This window comes from Ascaphus truei, chromosome 10 (genome assembly GCF_040206685.1).
Source record: "Ascaphus truei isolate aAscTru1 chromosome 10, aAscTru1.hap1, whole genome shotgun sequence".
Classification (NCBI taxonomy): Eukaryota; Metazoa; Chordata; class Amphibia; order Anura; family Ascaphidae; genus Ascaphus; species Ascaphus truei.
The window spans coordinates 19058259-19072688 of NC_134492.1; the positions used below are offsets into that span (position 1 = coordinate 19058259).

The following is a 14430-nucleotide window of genomic DNA, read 5'->3' on the forward strand; positions in this document are numbered from 1 at the left end:
CCCACAGATTATGCGGTATACTCTCCTTATGATGACAATATGGAAGGGGAGTTAGCCATTGTTAAGCACTTCCTCAACTTTAATCCAATGGCTACAAAACATCATATTTCTGTAACACTGGTTCATATGGTAATGGTACCAACGCCATATTTACATATTTGTCATCATTAACATTGGGCTTTGTACAGTATGTTAATAATCATTGTGTGGTGACTCAACTCGTTCTCCTCTGCTTCCTCTTAGCTCTCTGGACCAGTCGCCTTCCTCTTTCTGCGTGGTGCGGATTATTTGGAAAGCTCCCTGCATGGTCCTGCGGCTGGGATTCCCCATTGGAACGCCGGCACAGAGCAGGAACCAGGTAAATGGCCAGAAGAAAATGTGCACTACTTAGCTGAGTCTGTTTCTTGCCTATGGACACTTGGCATTAACTCTACCTCTAGTCAAGGAGTGGCCAACTCCAGTCTTCATGGGCCACCAGCAGGTGAGCTTTTTAGAATATCCTTGCTTCAGCACAGGTGGCTCAGTCAGAATGACTAAGCCACCTGTGCTGAAGCAGGGATATCCTGAAAACCTGACCTGGTTCTGGCCCTTGAAGACTAAAGTTGGCCACCCCTGATCGTCTTTTACTCTCCTCTTCAGCATTTCTACTTCTCTTGTCTTTTCTATCCCAGCCACCGATATTTCCTCATGTCCCATGCCTTATCTCTTCATGTAATCTACCCCGGTTTTCTCATAAATGCCACCTTCTATCAGTCTTCGTACATTATCCTACTCCAAGCCATTCCTTTTACCGTACCCTAGCTAACCCAACTCCTGTCTTATCATTTCTTTCACTCTGCCCCGTTTCCACTTTACCCACTCCATCCTCTACTTCATCCACTTTTATTCCCACTATCTCATTCTATTCTATCTCGTGCTCCTTCCTCTTAATCCTTTAAAAGTCTTTGTCCTTCATCTCATTTCCAACCGATTTCTCACTGGTCCTTATATCATGGTCCACTAATCCCATTCCAGAACGATCTCCTCCTTCATATACAAATTCTTGCCATGTGCCACTCTCTCATCCCATCTTACCACTGTTATGTCCTTACAGATAGTGGAGGAGCTGAGAGACCGGATCCTTCAGCTTCGCTTCCCACACAGGGTGCAAAGTAAAGAGACTACACCTAGGGTCAAGAGGAAAATGTTTGGAAACAGCTCTCCATCCAAGTCCCCACCACCACCACCACGGGGGCCATCCCCAGCCTTCTCTGACAGGTCCTGCCTGGTCTTACTGCACAAGCCGCTGGAGAAGCTACTCATTAGGTAAGAGAACCGTGCTTCGTTGTACGGAGCAAGAGAAAGCTGCTGTGCATGTGTGGATATAATGGCTTTTCTAAGTGTGCATTTAAGTGGGAGGAAGGAAATGAGTATGTGTAATAATATAGAGATGATAGATGTGTGTTATGTTTGTCTGTGAAAGCGTAACACATGAGTTTGTGTGAATATGTCTAGATACCAATTATACTATGTGTACCTCAAAATTGGGGAGGAGATATTGAGATGCTTGCAAATGGATGTGAATCAATTGGTTTGGTGGGTATGGATCTGTTTGTGCTAAGTGTGTGCAAATTTGAGGGAAGAGACTGGTATGTGAACATATAGCCATATTATACATGTTGAGGGTATGTAAGTGGTTGGAGCAGTTTACAGATATGTCTGTGCTAAATGTGTGCATGGTGTGGACGTCAGACACGTACGTATGTGGGGCAGGTGTGGCTCGTGCATTACACAGTGGGGGAGTGGCGGTAGTGCTTGTTCAGGCACTGATTTGGTTAATCTCCCCTTAGATATGATAAACTGCCACTGGATTACCGCACCCCATTCATCCTGAACCTGGAAAGCCTGGCACAGCACCCGTCGGTGCCCGGGACACTTACAGCCAATCGCTCGGCCTCTTCCACTCTCGCTTCACTGTCCCGCTACTTCTATCATCAGAGGTGGATTTGGTCTGTCCAATCAGGGCTGGCACCAGCCGTGTCCACCACAGCTATGGCACAGATCCTGTCAACACTTACGGAGTATGTGCTTCTCACACCTTCTAAGCTAATAGAATCTTGTACAGCGGTGTAACTTAGAAATAGAAACCCCAGCAAGCGAAGCACTCCGCCCAATACAAGTCTCTTACCAGCAAGTCGCAAGACATTATCCCGTCCTATACTGTCCTTACCAATAATGAAGAAACATTCTAATCAGAAGCTGCACAGAAAACATCCACGTGGAGATTATTTGCTACATATTTATTGCAGCATCACACAGTTCACCAGTTTACACCCTGCAATAAATTATGTAGAATATAATCTTCATGTGGACATTGTGTGTGCGGCTGTTGATCAAAATGTTTCTTGTTAATAAAACGTCAGCAGTTGGCAGTACTCTGTTGCTATTCAGTACCGACCATTTATCAGCAATTCTTCAAATCAAGGATGCATTCCTCTTTATTACCAATATATGCTGTCTTTACCTAGTCCTGGTTGAATTCTGCTGCATTGTTACACATATCTGTTCCACATATATTCAGGCTAACTTCTTCTCCCAATCTTGGTGTTGGTATTGCACATTAGATAACGGAGGGTTTGGAATGGGGAAGGTGTAGAACTGATGCTCAGACGTCCTTATGTGCAGGATTCGACTTTCCGAGGGATTCCACTTTGCTTCCAGCGGAGAAGGAATCATTAATATGGTCTTAGAGGTTTCCATCCAGGTGAGGCCATCTCATCCTATTTTTAATGTCTCTCTTCTGCTCTGTATCTCTCTCCTGTCCTCCTGATATTTCCATCTCCCCAACCTTGGCCTTTGTTCTTTGCAGAGTGATTCTGTGAGCGATAGTGAGGTGGAAAGACACAGCTGCATCATCCAGTACATTCTCTTCCCACCTCATGTGACCTCCACAAAGGACAGGTGAGCTTTCATTTCTTACCCTTCCACTTTTACCCGACGTTCCGGTAACCCTTCTACCACACGTGTATACATCTGAACCCATCTACTGTATGCAGCTTCTCAACCGATGAGGATAATGACACAGAGGTGGAAGCCATAGAGCAGGACACGGAGCTGCATCTGGTGTCTGAATGCTGGGTGGAGCCGCAGAGTGGGCATGTGATGGGCAACAGTGAGAACTGGAAACACTTGCAGGGCCTGTCATACTCTGAGATACCCCAAACTGTGAGTATTCACCAGCACAGTAGATACTCTCCCTTACCATACACACTTGGTGTTCCCACCATCAGAGGACAATCAGACTGAGCATCTTTGTTCCTTGCAGCTGTTTCCCAAAGACCTGAGCTGTATCAGCATCATGCTGACCTTTGAGTATGTCATCCAGCTGTGTCAGAACAAAGAACGCAGCTCCCCCGTCCTGGGAAAAGCCGAGAATACAGGTGTGAAGCTGTAAATATGAACACGCTGTGGGTCTAAGAGTGAAGTGACAGCAAATGGTGGAAAGGAGAGGAGTGAAATTGTCAGGATTTAGAGAAAATGGAGGTTCAATGGAGAAATATGCAAGGGGAGTACATCTCCGAGAAAGGTTACACGTTACAGATTGGGAAGGACCGCGCTTCGAGGCCAGTGGAAAGTAATTATATGTTTGGGCCAAGGATAGGGGGAAAGGGACTGTGTCTGTAAGGGTGGCTAAGCTATAACAATAAAAATAGTAACATCATGAATCATTTGAAGGAGAGCTTCACATTACATGCAACAAGAGCTCACATCTCAAAATGAAATCACAGTGAGGTGAAGGAATTTAAGGCTTTTGTATATTTCTGGAAGTTCTGATTGGTTTTGCAGTAAAACAACGTTAGAATGAGTAAGGAAGGGAGGGTGCGTTTTCTGAGCCGGCATCTCTTGCAGACCCCCCAGAGAGCTGTGGGCTGTGCATACACGAGGTCCCCTTCCACTTCGACCTAATGAAACTGCTTCCCAAGTGCCAACAAGTGGAGATGTTGTTCCTGACCCTGGGCAGAGGTAATGGAACCAGCAAACAACACATTCATTGTACATATGGTAATAATGAGTCTTTTGTTACACAGTAAAAAAAAAAGAATCTCTGTGTAACCTTGGTTAAGTCGCTTGTATCTCCGTGTGCCCCATGTACCAAAGAATAAATCATAAACTCTATATATGACCAGGATTGTGCATGCATTTTATTGCATAAAGTAATAGGTCATTGTAACAGATAGTGCTATATAAATAAATATAGTATTAAATGTATCATGTTGCCCCAAATCAACCAATGATTAAGAATGTAATTGTTGCGAGATATTTTTATTTGGTCACCCCCATGGAAGCTGTTCTGTCACACAGGATCACTGATCTGGTTTCAACTCTCTCTCTCTTTCTCAAAGCGGAGGATGAGGGGACAGCCGGCGAGGCCTCACTGCCCAATGATTTGCTGCTCAACCTATTCCATGGCTGCCTCCAGAATGACATCAATGACCGCGAAATCCCCCTCTCTGAGCAGGATCACATGACCTTCATGGAGAAGGTTCTGCAGCGCGACCGCGAGGGGCATGTTTCCCCGTTCTCATTCCCCCGAGGCAAGTTCCAGATCCTGACTGTACCGAACCTATGTCTTCATCTAAAGCAAGTTCACACCTCTCACCAGTTAATTTTACCTTTCCCCCGCTTGGTTTATTTATCCCTTCCATCACATCCCCCCCCCCCTGTGTTTCTACAAATCCCAGCTTTACAAGATTCCCCCCCCCCCCATTTCTTACAGAAGAGCCCTTGAGAGAGACACAAGGATCCTCTCTGTCGTTGCACAGTATCAGTCTCCGTGAGGGGAACAGCTCCAGTAGCACCATACAGGTAGCAAGCCAAGTGTTCTTCCCTCATGTTAACGTGATTCCTTGCTGCTTCTCTATATCCTGTTCTGAACATTCAACCCTCGCCCACCTTTCTTCCCTCTTCCCACCCAGAATTGAACCCTCTTAGATGGCTTTTGTTTCCTCCCCCCTCCCCCATCCTTTCCATGGTCACTGTTGTTATCTGCCTATCTTAACCTGTGTTGTATAATCTTTGCTTGTATTTTGTCTATAGCAGGGATGGCCAACTCCAGTCATCAAGGGCTACCAACAGGTCAGGTTATCAGGATATCCCTGCTTCAACACTGGTGTCTCAATCAGTGGCTCAGTCTTTGACTGAGACACTGAGTGTGCCACCTGTGCTGAAGCGGCGGTATCCTGAAATCCTGACCTGTTGGTAGCCCTTGAAGGCTGGAGTTCGCTACCCCTGCTCTATATACGAAGTTGCTATGTATCGCATTACATTGATGCCTTCGCTTATATTAAAGCCACTGCAGAATTGACATGTGCTCATTTACGTTGCAGTTTCACTACAATCGCAGTATTTTTACAGAATTTTGAAAAGCTGGAAGAAGCAGAAACATGTTCTGTTAGGTTTCTAAGCCAAGTTAGGAGCACATGTAAAAAAGTGTGCTGAATTATGGAGGGCACACCCCAGTTACATGGTAAATGAGTACGTTTGCGAGTGTTCTGTTCAAATCCTGCTACCGCTTTACCGTCACCGTCACCGCTTTACTGTTGTTGGTGGGGATTCCCTGTTGTTTAAGGATATTGATGGTGCAGAAAACAAAGTGCCCTTAGTATTTTCCCTGCATTGTGTTGCCAGTGTTACAGTCCTCAATGTTTTACACAATCCTGGGAAATGGCACTGCGAGCAGCATCTCCTTTTCTTTCTTTTAGAGCCCGTGTCCCACAGAGTTGACTGAAGACAGCATCCTGCCTTCCAGCACTGAGGGACCCCCTCAGTGGCGCTGCTATGCCCGACTGGTGAATCCACAGCACCTGCTTTTAACTTTCCTCCCTGCAACTTTCTCAGGTATACAATAGAATGCCTTTCATGCACATGTGGTGGAAGGAGAAGACCATTGTATTGTAGCAGGTTATCATGACTGGGACAAGCTTGTTTTTGGGTGAGCTTCTGTCACAGAAAGATGTCACTTGCAGAAAGAGATTGCATATAACATACGAGGGTTTAACCTGTTCTGGCATATAACACAAAGGCGAAGGACGTTTGTTTGTGTGATATTACAAGGTGGAGCGGTGTGTTGACATATATTCCAATTGGAGGAGCAAAAGTTAGTGCCGGCATATTTTCACACAAGTAGGGTCATGTATTTAGATATAGAACACTACTACCACATTAGAACCGGGGTTCTTTTGGACTCATTGATAGTGTAACATTCCAGGATTTCTTCCATAGATGTACAGAAGCTGATGACTCCACAGGACACTTCACTATCAGCAGAGGGGGATTCAACTTGTAGCACCTCCAAGTCAGACAGGACCCCTTCCAGCCCTGGAATCCCCACTCTAAGCATCACTCCTGCATTGGGTAAGGTTGTGTGTGAGAGACACAATTTGAATGCAGGGGTGTGTTGGTTATCCATGGGCTTTTTAGGCTTTGCTATTCAGTGCGAAGATGAATGTCCATTGCATGTGCAATGTCCATTAAGTGACGGAAGGAGCTTCCACTTATTTGCTGCTCTTCTCTCTGGCAGGAGTTGGACGAGATGGTCTGCAGAAGCGAGAGACTCGCATCTCTTTTAGTCACCAATCTTCCCAGCAAGACCCTAGCTCCAACCGTCGTTTACGCTGCCCAGTGTATGTGTACAATTGCTCGCTTGAAGCACTGCGGGATCAGTTAGTCAGCCCTCGGCAGGAGAGACCCTCCAGCGATGTGTTTTTCAGGTGAGCTGAATCCCCAGGTCTTGGTGGCAGAGGGAGAAGCTCTGGGAGTCGGACATCTTGATCGACTCATGAGCTGCTAACTCTGTGCTCTCTTCCCCAGCGAGTTTAAACTACAGGACTCTGTATCCTGGGGAGTCTTTCCAGATTTGAAAACCAGGTAGTATAATAGCACATGGCTGCTTTGCTTAGAGTGGTGAGGGAAGAGAAGGAACTGAGATAATGGAGAGAAGGGTATGGAGGTGGGAGTAAAAAAGAAGGAAAAATGGGTGAGGTTCAGAGTTGGTGAGTGGAGACTCTGCTTGTGCTGCATGTTCTCACCGTGTGTTACAAGCAACATGTGAATGGTGTGCTACCAGAGAGTAAGAGGCACCTATCTTTGCAGAGGAAGAAGAGTGACTTGTGCTAAACTTTGGCATCAGGGTGGGTGCTTTGCTACGTGTCAAACTGCACTGAAACAGACTATTGTTAGTGGAGATGATCTTGAGAGGGGAACTGTGCTAGGAAGTGCTAATACATTGAGGGGGACACTTGTTTAGGGGTAGAATACAAATAAGAGGTTTTGCTGTTGACATGCTGGGGTCCTGTTTGATATTTTATTGCTATGGGATGATTAGTGTTGGACTTTGCATTCATTGCCTAGATTGGGAGACGTTCCTGTTATGGGAAGAGCGGTACTGGAATATCCTGTTATCTGTGTGAGAGGCATTACAGTGTTTTATTTGTAGGGCTGTGTCCTATGATGGTTGGAAGGTAATTGATGATTGTCATGTAAAATACATTTTCTTTAGGATCAAATATTCAACTTGGAGATTCGTCAACATTTATCTGTATGTGACAGGTGGCTTTCGTGTCTTCTCTGGACCACCCAGTAACCTCTTTCTATTACATTTTGTGTTGGCGTGTAGCACTTTACCTTGTTTTTGCATTCATTCTATGTACCACCCACAGGTCTCAGTCTCAGGAACGTCCATCAGCAGTTCCCTTCATACACCACAAGCAGAAGGAACTAGTCAATTATTGCACTTTACTGCAGGAGCATTATCATCAGTGCTACGTAAAAGGTGAGAGCTGGATAGAGACTGTGGTATCTTTTAGGGAAAGGACTAAAAAGGGAGGGAAGATGATGGTTTATTTCATGTACCTTAGTTTGTACAAGAGCTTCCAAGACATCACTAGACTTCTTCATATGTACATTTAATGCACGAAATCTCAAGCTGCTCTGTTGAAAAATAGAAGCTTGTTCTCAGTTGATGACTCCAATTTAATTTTAACTGTGTGTGGGGTGGGGGGGGGGGGGGAGAGAGGTCCCCATCATGTTCTCTCCTGTGTCTTTTTTCTGACTCAACACTTTGTTTTCGGATTCCAAACCCTGGATTTGTCTCCTTTCCTCTCTTCCTACTGGTTCCTCTACCAGGGTTGTTCAAGGCCCTGCAGCAATCTGTTTGGGTGTCGTCCCAAGACCTACTCACAGCTGTGGATTACTGTGAGGAGCAGCTGCAGGAAATAGATATCACCAACTTCCTGATGACGCTGTGCGGGCACCTCCGCAGCTTCCGGGAATCTCAGACAGAAAGCAGGACCTCTCCCCATGAACGCCCCCCACAAACTAGCTTCCGCATTGGTAGCATAGAGCAGGATGAAGAGTTGGGACTTCAAGAAACTCCTGTCCTGCACTCAGAGTCCAGGTAAAACAAAGGAGCTATGAACCATCTCGATGAACTCTGACCCTTGATTAAAAGCCATAATCCTACCATGACCTATTTCTCTCGTTAGTGTGGACATGGAAGATTGCAGTGAGCAGGAATCCCATGTAATGTCTGTCCCGGTTCCCAGCAGCCACCCGTGCACTGAATTCAATCTGTCCCTTCTAGAGACCGGGCAGGCCTGCGAGGTGTCTCCTGACCTACACAGGGTCATCCAAGTGCGTATTTTTCCTTCATGTTGCCCCTCCCTGTTAAAGAGCTTGTATTAATGCACAAATAATTTACTGACATTGTTGCACTCATATATTCTTTTTCTCCATCAATCTGTGCATTGCTTACTACAGTATGTACTGTCTCTAGCTCCACACTATCTTATCACCCGCATCCTGTGGCCAGATCATCCCTCCTGTTGTGGGCCTTCGTTTTGTTATCTGCCTGGTGTGTCACGCTCACTGTGCATGTTTCTCCCACTCCCCCCAACTACTTTCAGGATAAATTTCTTGCGATTGGAAGCCTTCACTTCAAGACTGTGCCATCAAACCCACATTATTTCGTCTACTGCCCTTCATCTCAGAAGAAAGAGGTAAGTTCTCCCGACAGCTCCTAAAACAACCTCGCCATTCCAGTGGTGTCAGCACCTCTACATCCCATTTGCTTTACCGTGTGTCTCTCTAAATCTCAGGTCTCCCCAACCTTCTCTGCTAAGCAGAGATTCCTTGCAGTCACTGTACAGCAGCATAATAGCCTGGGTTCAATTTACCAGACTGAGGATCTGTAGGATTCCGTGTATTACAGTCACAGCAGCATTAGAACCCCACAGGCAATAGGACATCTGTGCAGGTTACCTTAGGGCACAGGATCCGGTACACAACAGTCTGTATGTGTTAATAGAGTTCACCTCTATCACTTAATACCACTCCTGTTACCAGCCTGTCACACTTGGGACTTTCTCATACAGCTTTTTAACACCAATTCAGATGTTATCAGGGACTAGTATATTAAGCATCTACCTAGTCCTGTACATCCTGTTCTGACACTTTATTACTGTTGGTGCTATAGAACTGTTAATTACAGCTAAGTGTTTTTGAGAGTACCCAATTGTCCTACATTCATGCGGGTTATCACACCATATTGTTCTTAACCCCACATTTATTCTACTACAAAGGTACATTATTACTTATACCTATTAATATCATCTGGTCATACTGCAAGTTTTAGTACTATATGGGGTATTTCATAGTTGTTACTATTTACAAGTGCCACGAAGAACCTGTTTCCTTTGCACTGACTTCTCTTAGTCCCCCAATGTGCTTGTGATGTGGCTTATTCTCCCAATAGGAGGAGCACCCCCAGGGAGCCTCAGACCGGAAGCACAGTGAGGACATGGAAGTGTCGGAGGCAGAGCAGGCGGTTGAGGAAGGTGAGAAAAGTCTCACTTTGCTGATGTGTGATCCTGGGTTAATAATAACTTTCTATGGCGTTTTTGTCTCCCAATGGGACTCGGAGCGTTGCGCTCATTAAAAGCTACCCGTTACAAAAATGAAAGGGAACACAATACTTTAAAAAAACGAACACAGGATAAAAATAGAGGATGAATGGAATGAGACTGTAACGCCTGGGTAAAGAGGTACATCTCAAGTCTGCGTTTAAAGATTTCCCGAGAAGGGGCCTATCGGGCAGTACGAGGCCGAGAGCTCCAAGTGAGAGAATAGCGATTGGCAAGGTGTATGGCTCGCATCGTTGCATGCTGGGTGCAGGGTCATGCATGATGTGTGATTCCATTATATGTGCAGTCAAGGTTCACGTAGGTCCATATGCAGTGGTGGATTTCCCATTATGCCCGATAGGCCCCGCTCTCCATCACTGATTTGCCAGGGAGAGCGTGGGGCCTCTGTACAGTTCTTACCTTCTCCTTCATGCCGCCCTCCTCCTTCAGCGTCAAATGACGCTGCGATGTGACATGGCGTCGTGTTGGCACGGCGACGTGACGTCACTTGGTGTCTCATTACCTTGGTAACGTGATGTCGCGGTGTCATTTGTGACATCACGTTGCTGTGCCAACGCGACACCATGTGACGTCGCAGCATCATTTGACGCTGAAGGAGGAGCCCGGCACAAGGTAAGTGCCTATGGGCAGCAGTTTTCGAAATCCGCCACTGTCCATATGGAATCACGAAGGAGGGAGGTTGACATGTATATGTGGGATCTAAAAATATTGAGCTACTCAGCAGCATATGAATACTTCAGAAATGGGTTACAATGGTTTCTTGCAGGTATAACATATCAAAGTGTGATAGCCATTATCGCTTGTTGAATGATGCTAATGAATGATAATGTTGATCATACATTAGAGATTTAGGGGTATATTCACCAATGTGCTGTTATGTTACAGATGATGGTGCTGGATTCCGTGGAGTATACGATGCAATTAATTGCATTTAGATTAAAGTACTAATCCATGCTTACTAAGCCCCATAGTTTTACAGGCTTGGATAAAGAAGGTCCCCAAAAGCTGTACCCCCCCCCCCCCCCCCCCTGTTTCTGAAATACTGGTGACGTTACCGGTATTACTTCCTGGTTTTTAAAAGGGATTTAAAGGGCTATCCAATAGGAAGTCACAACTGGAGGATGTTGCTCAAGTTTGGCAGCCATTTTATTTCCCTAGCGGGAGATTTAAACCCAGTAACTTAGTTGGCGCCAAAATATTCCTTGTACAATGTAACATACGAGACAATAACATATATAATGCACATAATTACTTTTTAGCATTGGCTATACTGGTATGGTAGATAAGGTGTTTGTTCAGAGTAACTTACAGCAGCTTAGGACATGGAAATGGGGCGAGAGGCTGATGTCCTAACCACGTTGTAAGTCACGGATTTGTAAATGCAAGTGCTCTCACGTACAGGCAATACATCAACAGGAGCCATCGCTACAGAAAGTGACCCTGACCTGGAAGTAGAATATCGAGAGCATTCGGATGCAGCAGACTCTCTGTCGGAATCGGAGACCGTGAACCAAGATGAAGACTCTTTCAGCGTGCTTGGTGGAGACTCGCTGAACGGACATGACCTGCCTGAGCACGAGATGCCTCCACTCTTTGTGCACCTTATCTGCTCCGTGACCCACAAGAACCAGCATGGGTCTATGCCTGTGCTGACACTGCCCACATGCCTTGGTAAGTGGGTAACACTAGACTCGCACTGCCCCAGTCTGTCTTGCATAGATGAGAAAGTTGTCTCCTTACCGGCACTGTTTTACCTCTTTGAGACGATGTACCAACACTGTCGTCCTCCTGGGCGCTCTGTCTGCAAGAGCAGGACACCATAATGACACTACAGCTATATCTGCAAGAGTATGTCCCTGGATAAATGCTAACCCCGAACTGTGCACTATCTTTGTAAGAGGAAAATCCCATCATAATACTGCCGATATATCTGGCAAACAGGATAGTCCTGTAATTACACTACTCCCTTCATCTGTAAGATGGGATCACTTTACTGAATATATTCATACCAGTGTAGGAGGAGATACAAACACTCACCTATTTCCTGTGTGTTTGGAAAGTAAAGGAGCGTGCATTGGGTGCTCTGTATCTGACTTTTATGCTTTGTCCTATTTAGGCGAAGTTATCGGCTGCCTTGAGAACAGCGAGTCCCTGCAGAATATTGCACTGGGCGACCTGAGTGTGATGCTGGATATATATGTGCTGACATTACCACTGGAAATCGAGGGAGTAGTCGGAGATTCACAGCACAATCGGTATAAGATGAGTGGGGTTTCACGCTTCCTATCTCCCAGCCATATATAAAGCTGGTGAAGAACACAGCCTCAGCCGGAGCAAGCTAAGAAAGAAACGGAAGTAGTTATTTCAGATATGGAGCACATAGAACCTAACCTGCTCACTAACCAAACGGGCATGGAACAGACAGGTGCTATAAGGACGTTTGGGTAAAAGTCAGATGATTATGGTAGGGGGTAAGGTAAGAGATAAATATGTGGATGGGGTTGGATTAAAAGTAGTGCGAGGTGCTCTGGTTTCGGAAGTGTAGACCAGGGGTAGTCAACTCCAGTTCTCTAGGGCCACCAACAGGTAAGGTGTTCAGGATATCCCAGCTTCAGCACAGATGACTCAATCAGTGGCTCAGTGGAAGACATATTCATCTCTTACCTTACCCCTTACCCATATCATCTGACTTTAACCCTAACATCCTTATAGCACCTGTCTGTTCCATGCCCGTTTGGTTAGTGGGCAGGTTAGGCTTTATGTGCTCCAAATCTGAAATAACTACTTCCGTTTCTTAGCTTGCTCCGGCTGGGGCTGCGTTCCTCAAAGGAGCAGTCCAAGCCACTAATATTTTTTATTTTTTTTGCAGGGGATTAAAGTAGGGAGTCTTTCGAGCTGAACCCCATTAATTTCAGCTCCGGGAACCCCCTGCATCAATATAATGTTTAAAAAAAAACGCCGGCTTTGATTGCCGCTTCACTCAGGTTTATTTCTCCTGATCACACCGGGGTAGCCAACGTAAAGACCAAGCTCCTGTTTAATGTATAACTTGTTTCTTTATTATCTTTGGTTACAGGAATCAGCAGTGTCACAGCAGCTTGGTTTTCATAGCTTTTCTGCTGTTTGTAGATCTCTAGCAGTGTCTCTCCTGTTGCTTATAAAGCATACATACATCTCACACAACCACATCCCAAGTCTCTCTCCACCCTTTCTCTCACTTGCTGGTCAGTGTCTTTGCCCATATACTCTAGGTTAAGGGTTATTGTTGTCTCCCCTATTCTTGCATCTCGGCAGTTATCCTGGACTTTCTTTTCTATTTCTAATTCTTATGCCTCGTCCCCACTGCACGTGCTACTGCACAAGATACGGCCCTCTATGGGGCTGGCCTCAGTCACTGCCTGCGTGTGCCTGCAGAAAGCGCGAGGCGCGACGACCTTTCCCAAAAGTCAAGCTTTTTTTGGCGCGAAGGCCGAGAGATGGTCATATTGGCGGTTAAGCCAATGAGGGCGAACCAACCATGTGATGTCATGGCCGTGCCCCCGCCACAGCTCCCCCTGATCTTCTCTGCTACACGCGCGGCCAGGTGCTCTGACAGGCGTGGCACGCAGTGACTTGGGCTGTGCAAACGGGGGTGCGGGATTTGTTTTGGTGGGGCGCGGTGGTTGCAGAGGCTCTGCGCTCTTCCACGTGACACTTAAATTAAATGCTGGGAGACCGCTTGAGGCCTCTGCAACTTCAACTGCACGCGTCGCCATGGTAACAAGCATCAAATTACACGGTGGAGTCACGTGACGTCACTTGACCAGCGGTTCATAGGAAAGGGGGGGACCCCCGAGTGCTGCGGCTGGCACTCGGGGGCGCAGCACAGAAACTTTGCGCACCCCTGGCCTAAGTCACTCACGGTGAAAAAAATCACTTTTCGATATTAACCCCTTCATCACCAGTGACACGTGCAGACTGCATTGTATGTTTTACAAGTCCAGATTCTGGGGGTGCCTGAATATCTGACCTGCCTTTTTTAACTCCTTTAACTTAGGTACACCTCAGAGAGCAGTGTGTCCTTCCCACGCTCCCCTGCACAGCCATCTTCATATCGCTCTGATGAGGAGATTGCTCCTGTGCTAGAGAGGTTCCCTTCCACCATGGATGAAAGGTAACTATCCCCCCTATGTGTGGTGTGAGCAGATGTGACCACACAGCCTATTTCCTACCGAAGTATAGATGACCATGCAGCCAAGGGTTGAGGTTGATTTGTCCTCTTTGTTGTTTCTTGGCTCATTTTGCCTTTTTTTCCCCTCACAGATACTCTGCTCTCTCCAGGCTTCCTGCAGAGCACAGACAGGCAATAGAGGTTACAATGAGTGAGGTGCGTTTCCTCTACTTCCTTTAACAACCGTGTCGGCCTCACAGTTCTATCATTTGCTCATGTATCTGTCTTCCCACCATTCTATTGCCCAGTGCTCCAAGCCCT

At 46.2% G+C, this 14430-nt stretch overlaps 1 protein-coding gene across 6 annotated transcripts in view; it reads left to right on the forward strand.

The window, feature by feature from the left end:
• SZT2 (SZT2 subunit of KICSTOR complex) overlaps positions 1-14430 on the forward strand; it is a 74988-nt gene that overhangs the window by 25146 nt on the left and 35412 nt on the right. For 3 of the 6 annotated variants that reach the window (XM_075616068.1, XM_075616071.1, XM_075616072.1), the window contains exons 14-36: positions 244-358; positions 1094-1305; positions 1830-2060; positions 2665-2743; positions 2849-2940; positions 3036-3204; positions 3305-3419; positions 3889-4002; positions 4383-4574; positions 4757-4845; positions 5742-5877; positions 6262-6393; positions 6560-6749; positions 6850-6906; positions 7698-7810; positions 8164-8434; positions 8523-8670; positions 8943-9035; positions 9791-9872; positions 11361-11630; positions 12076-12214; positions 13996-14112; positions 14262-14325. In XM_075616068.1, coding sequence (XP_075472183.1) covers positions 244-358; positions 1094-1305; positions 1830-2060; positions 2665-2743; positions 2849-2940; positions 3036-3204; positions 3305-3419; positions 3889-4002; positions 4383-4574; positions 4757-4845; positions 5742-5877; positions 6262-6393; positions 6560-6749; positions 6850-6906; positions 7698-7810; positions 8164-8434; positions 8523-8670; positions 8943-9035; positions 9791-9872; positions 11361-11630; positions 12076-12214; positions 13996-14112; positions 14262-14325 — 3220 coding nt within the window. The remainder of the gene's footprint in view (positions 1-243; positions 359-1093; positions 1306-1829; positions 2061-2664; positions 2744-2848; positions 2941-3035; positions 3205-3304; positions 3420-3888; positions 4003-4382; positions 4575-4756; positions 4846-5741; positions 5878-6261; positions 6394-6559; positions 6750-6849; positions 6907-7697; positions 7811-8163; positions 8435-8522; positions 8671-8942; positions 9036-9790; positions 9873-11360; positions 11631-12075; positions 12215-13995; positions 14113-14261; positions 14326-14430) is intronic. The other 3 variants (XM_075616070.1, XM_075616073.1, XM_075616069.1) reach the window with 2 other exon arrangements.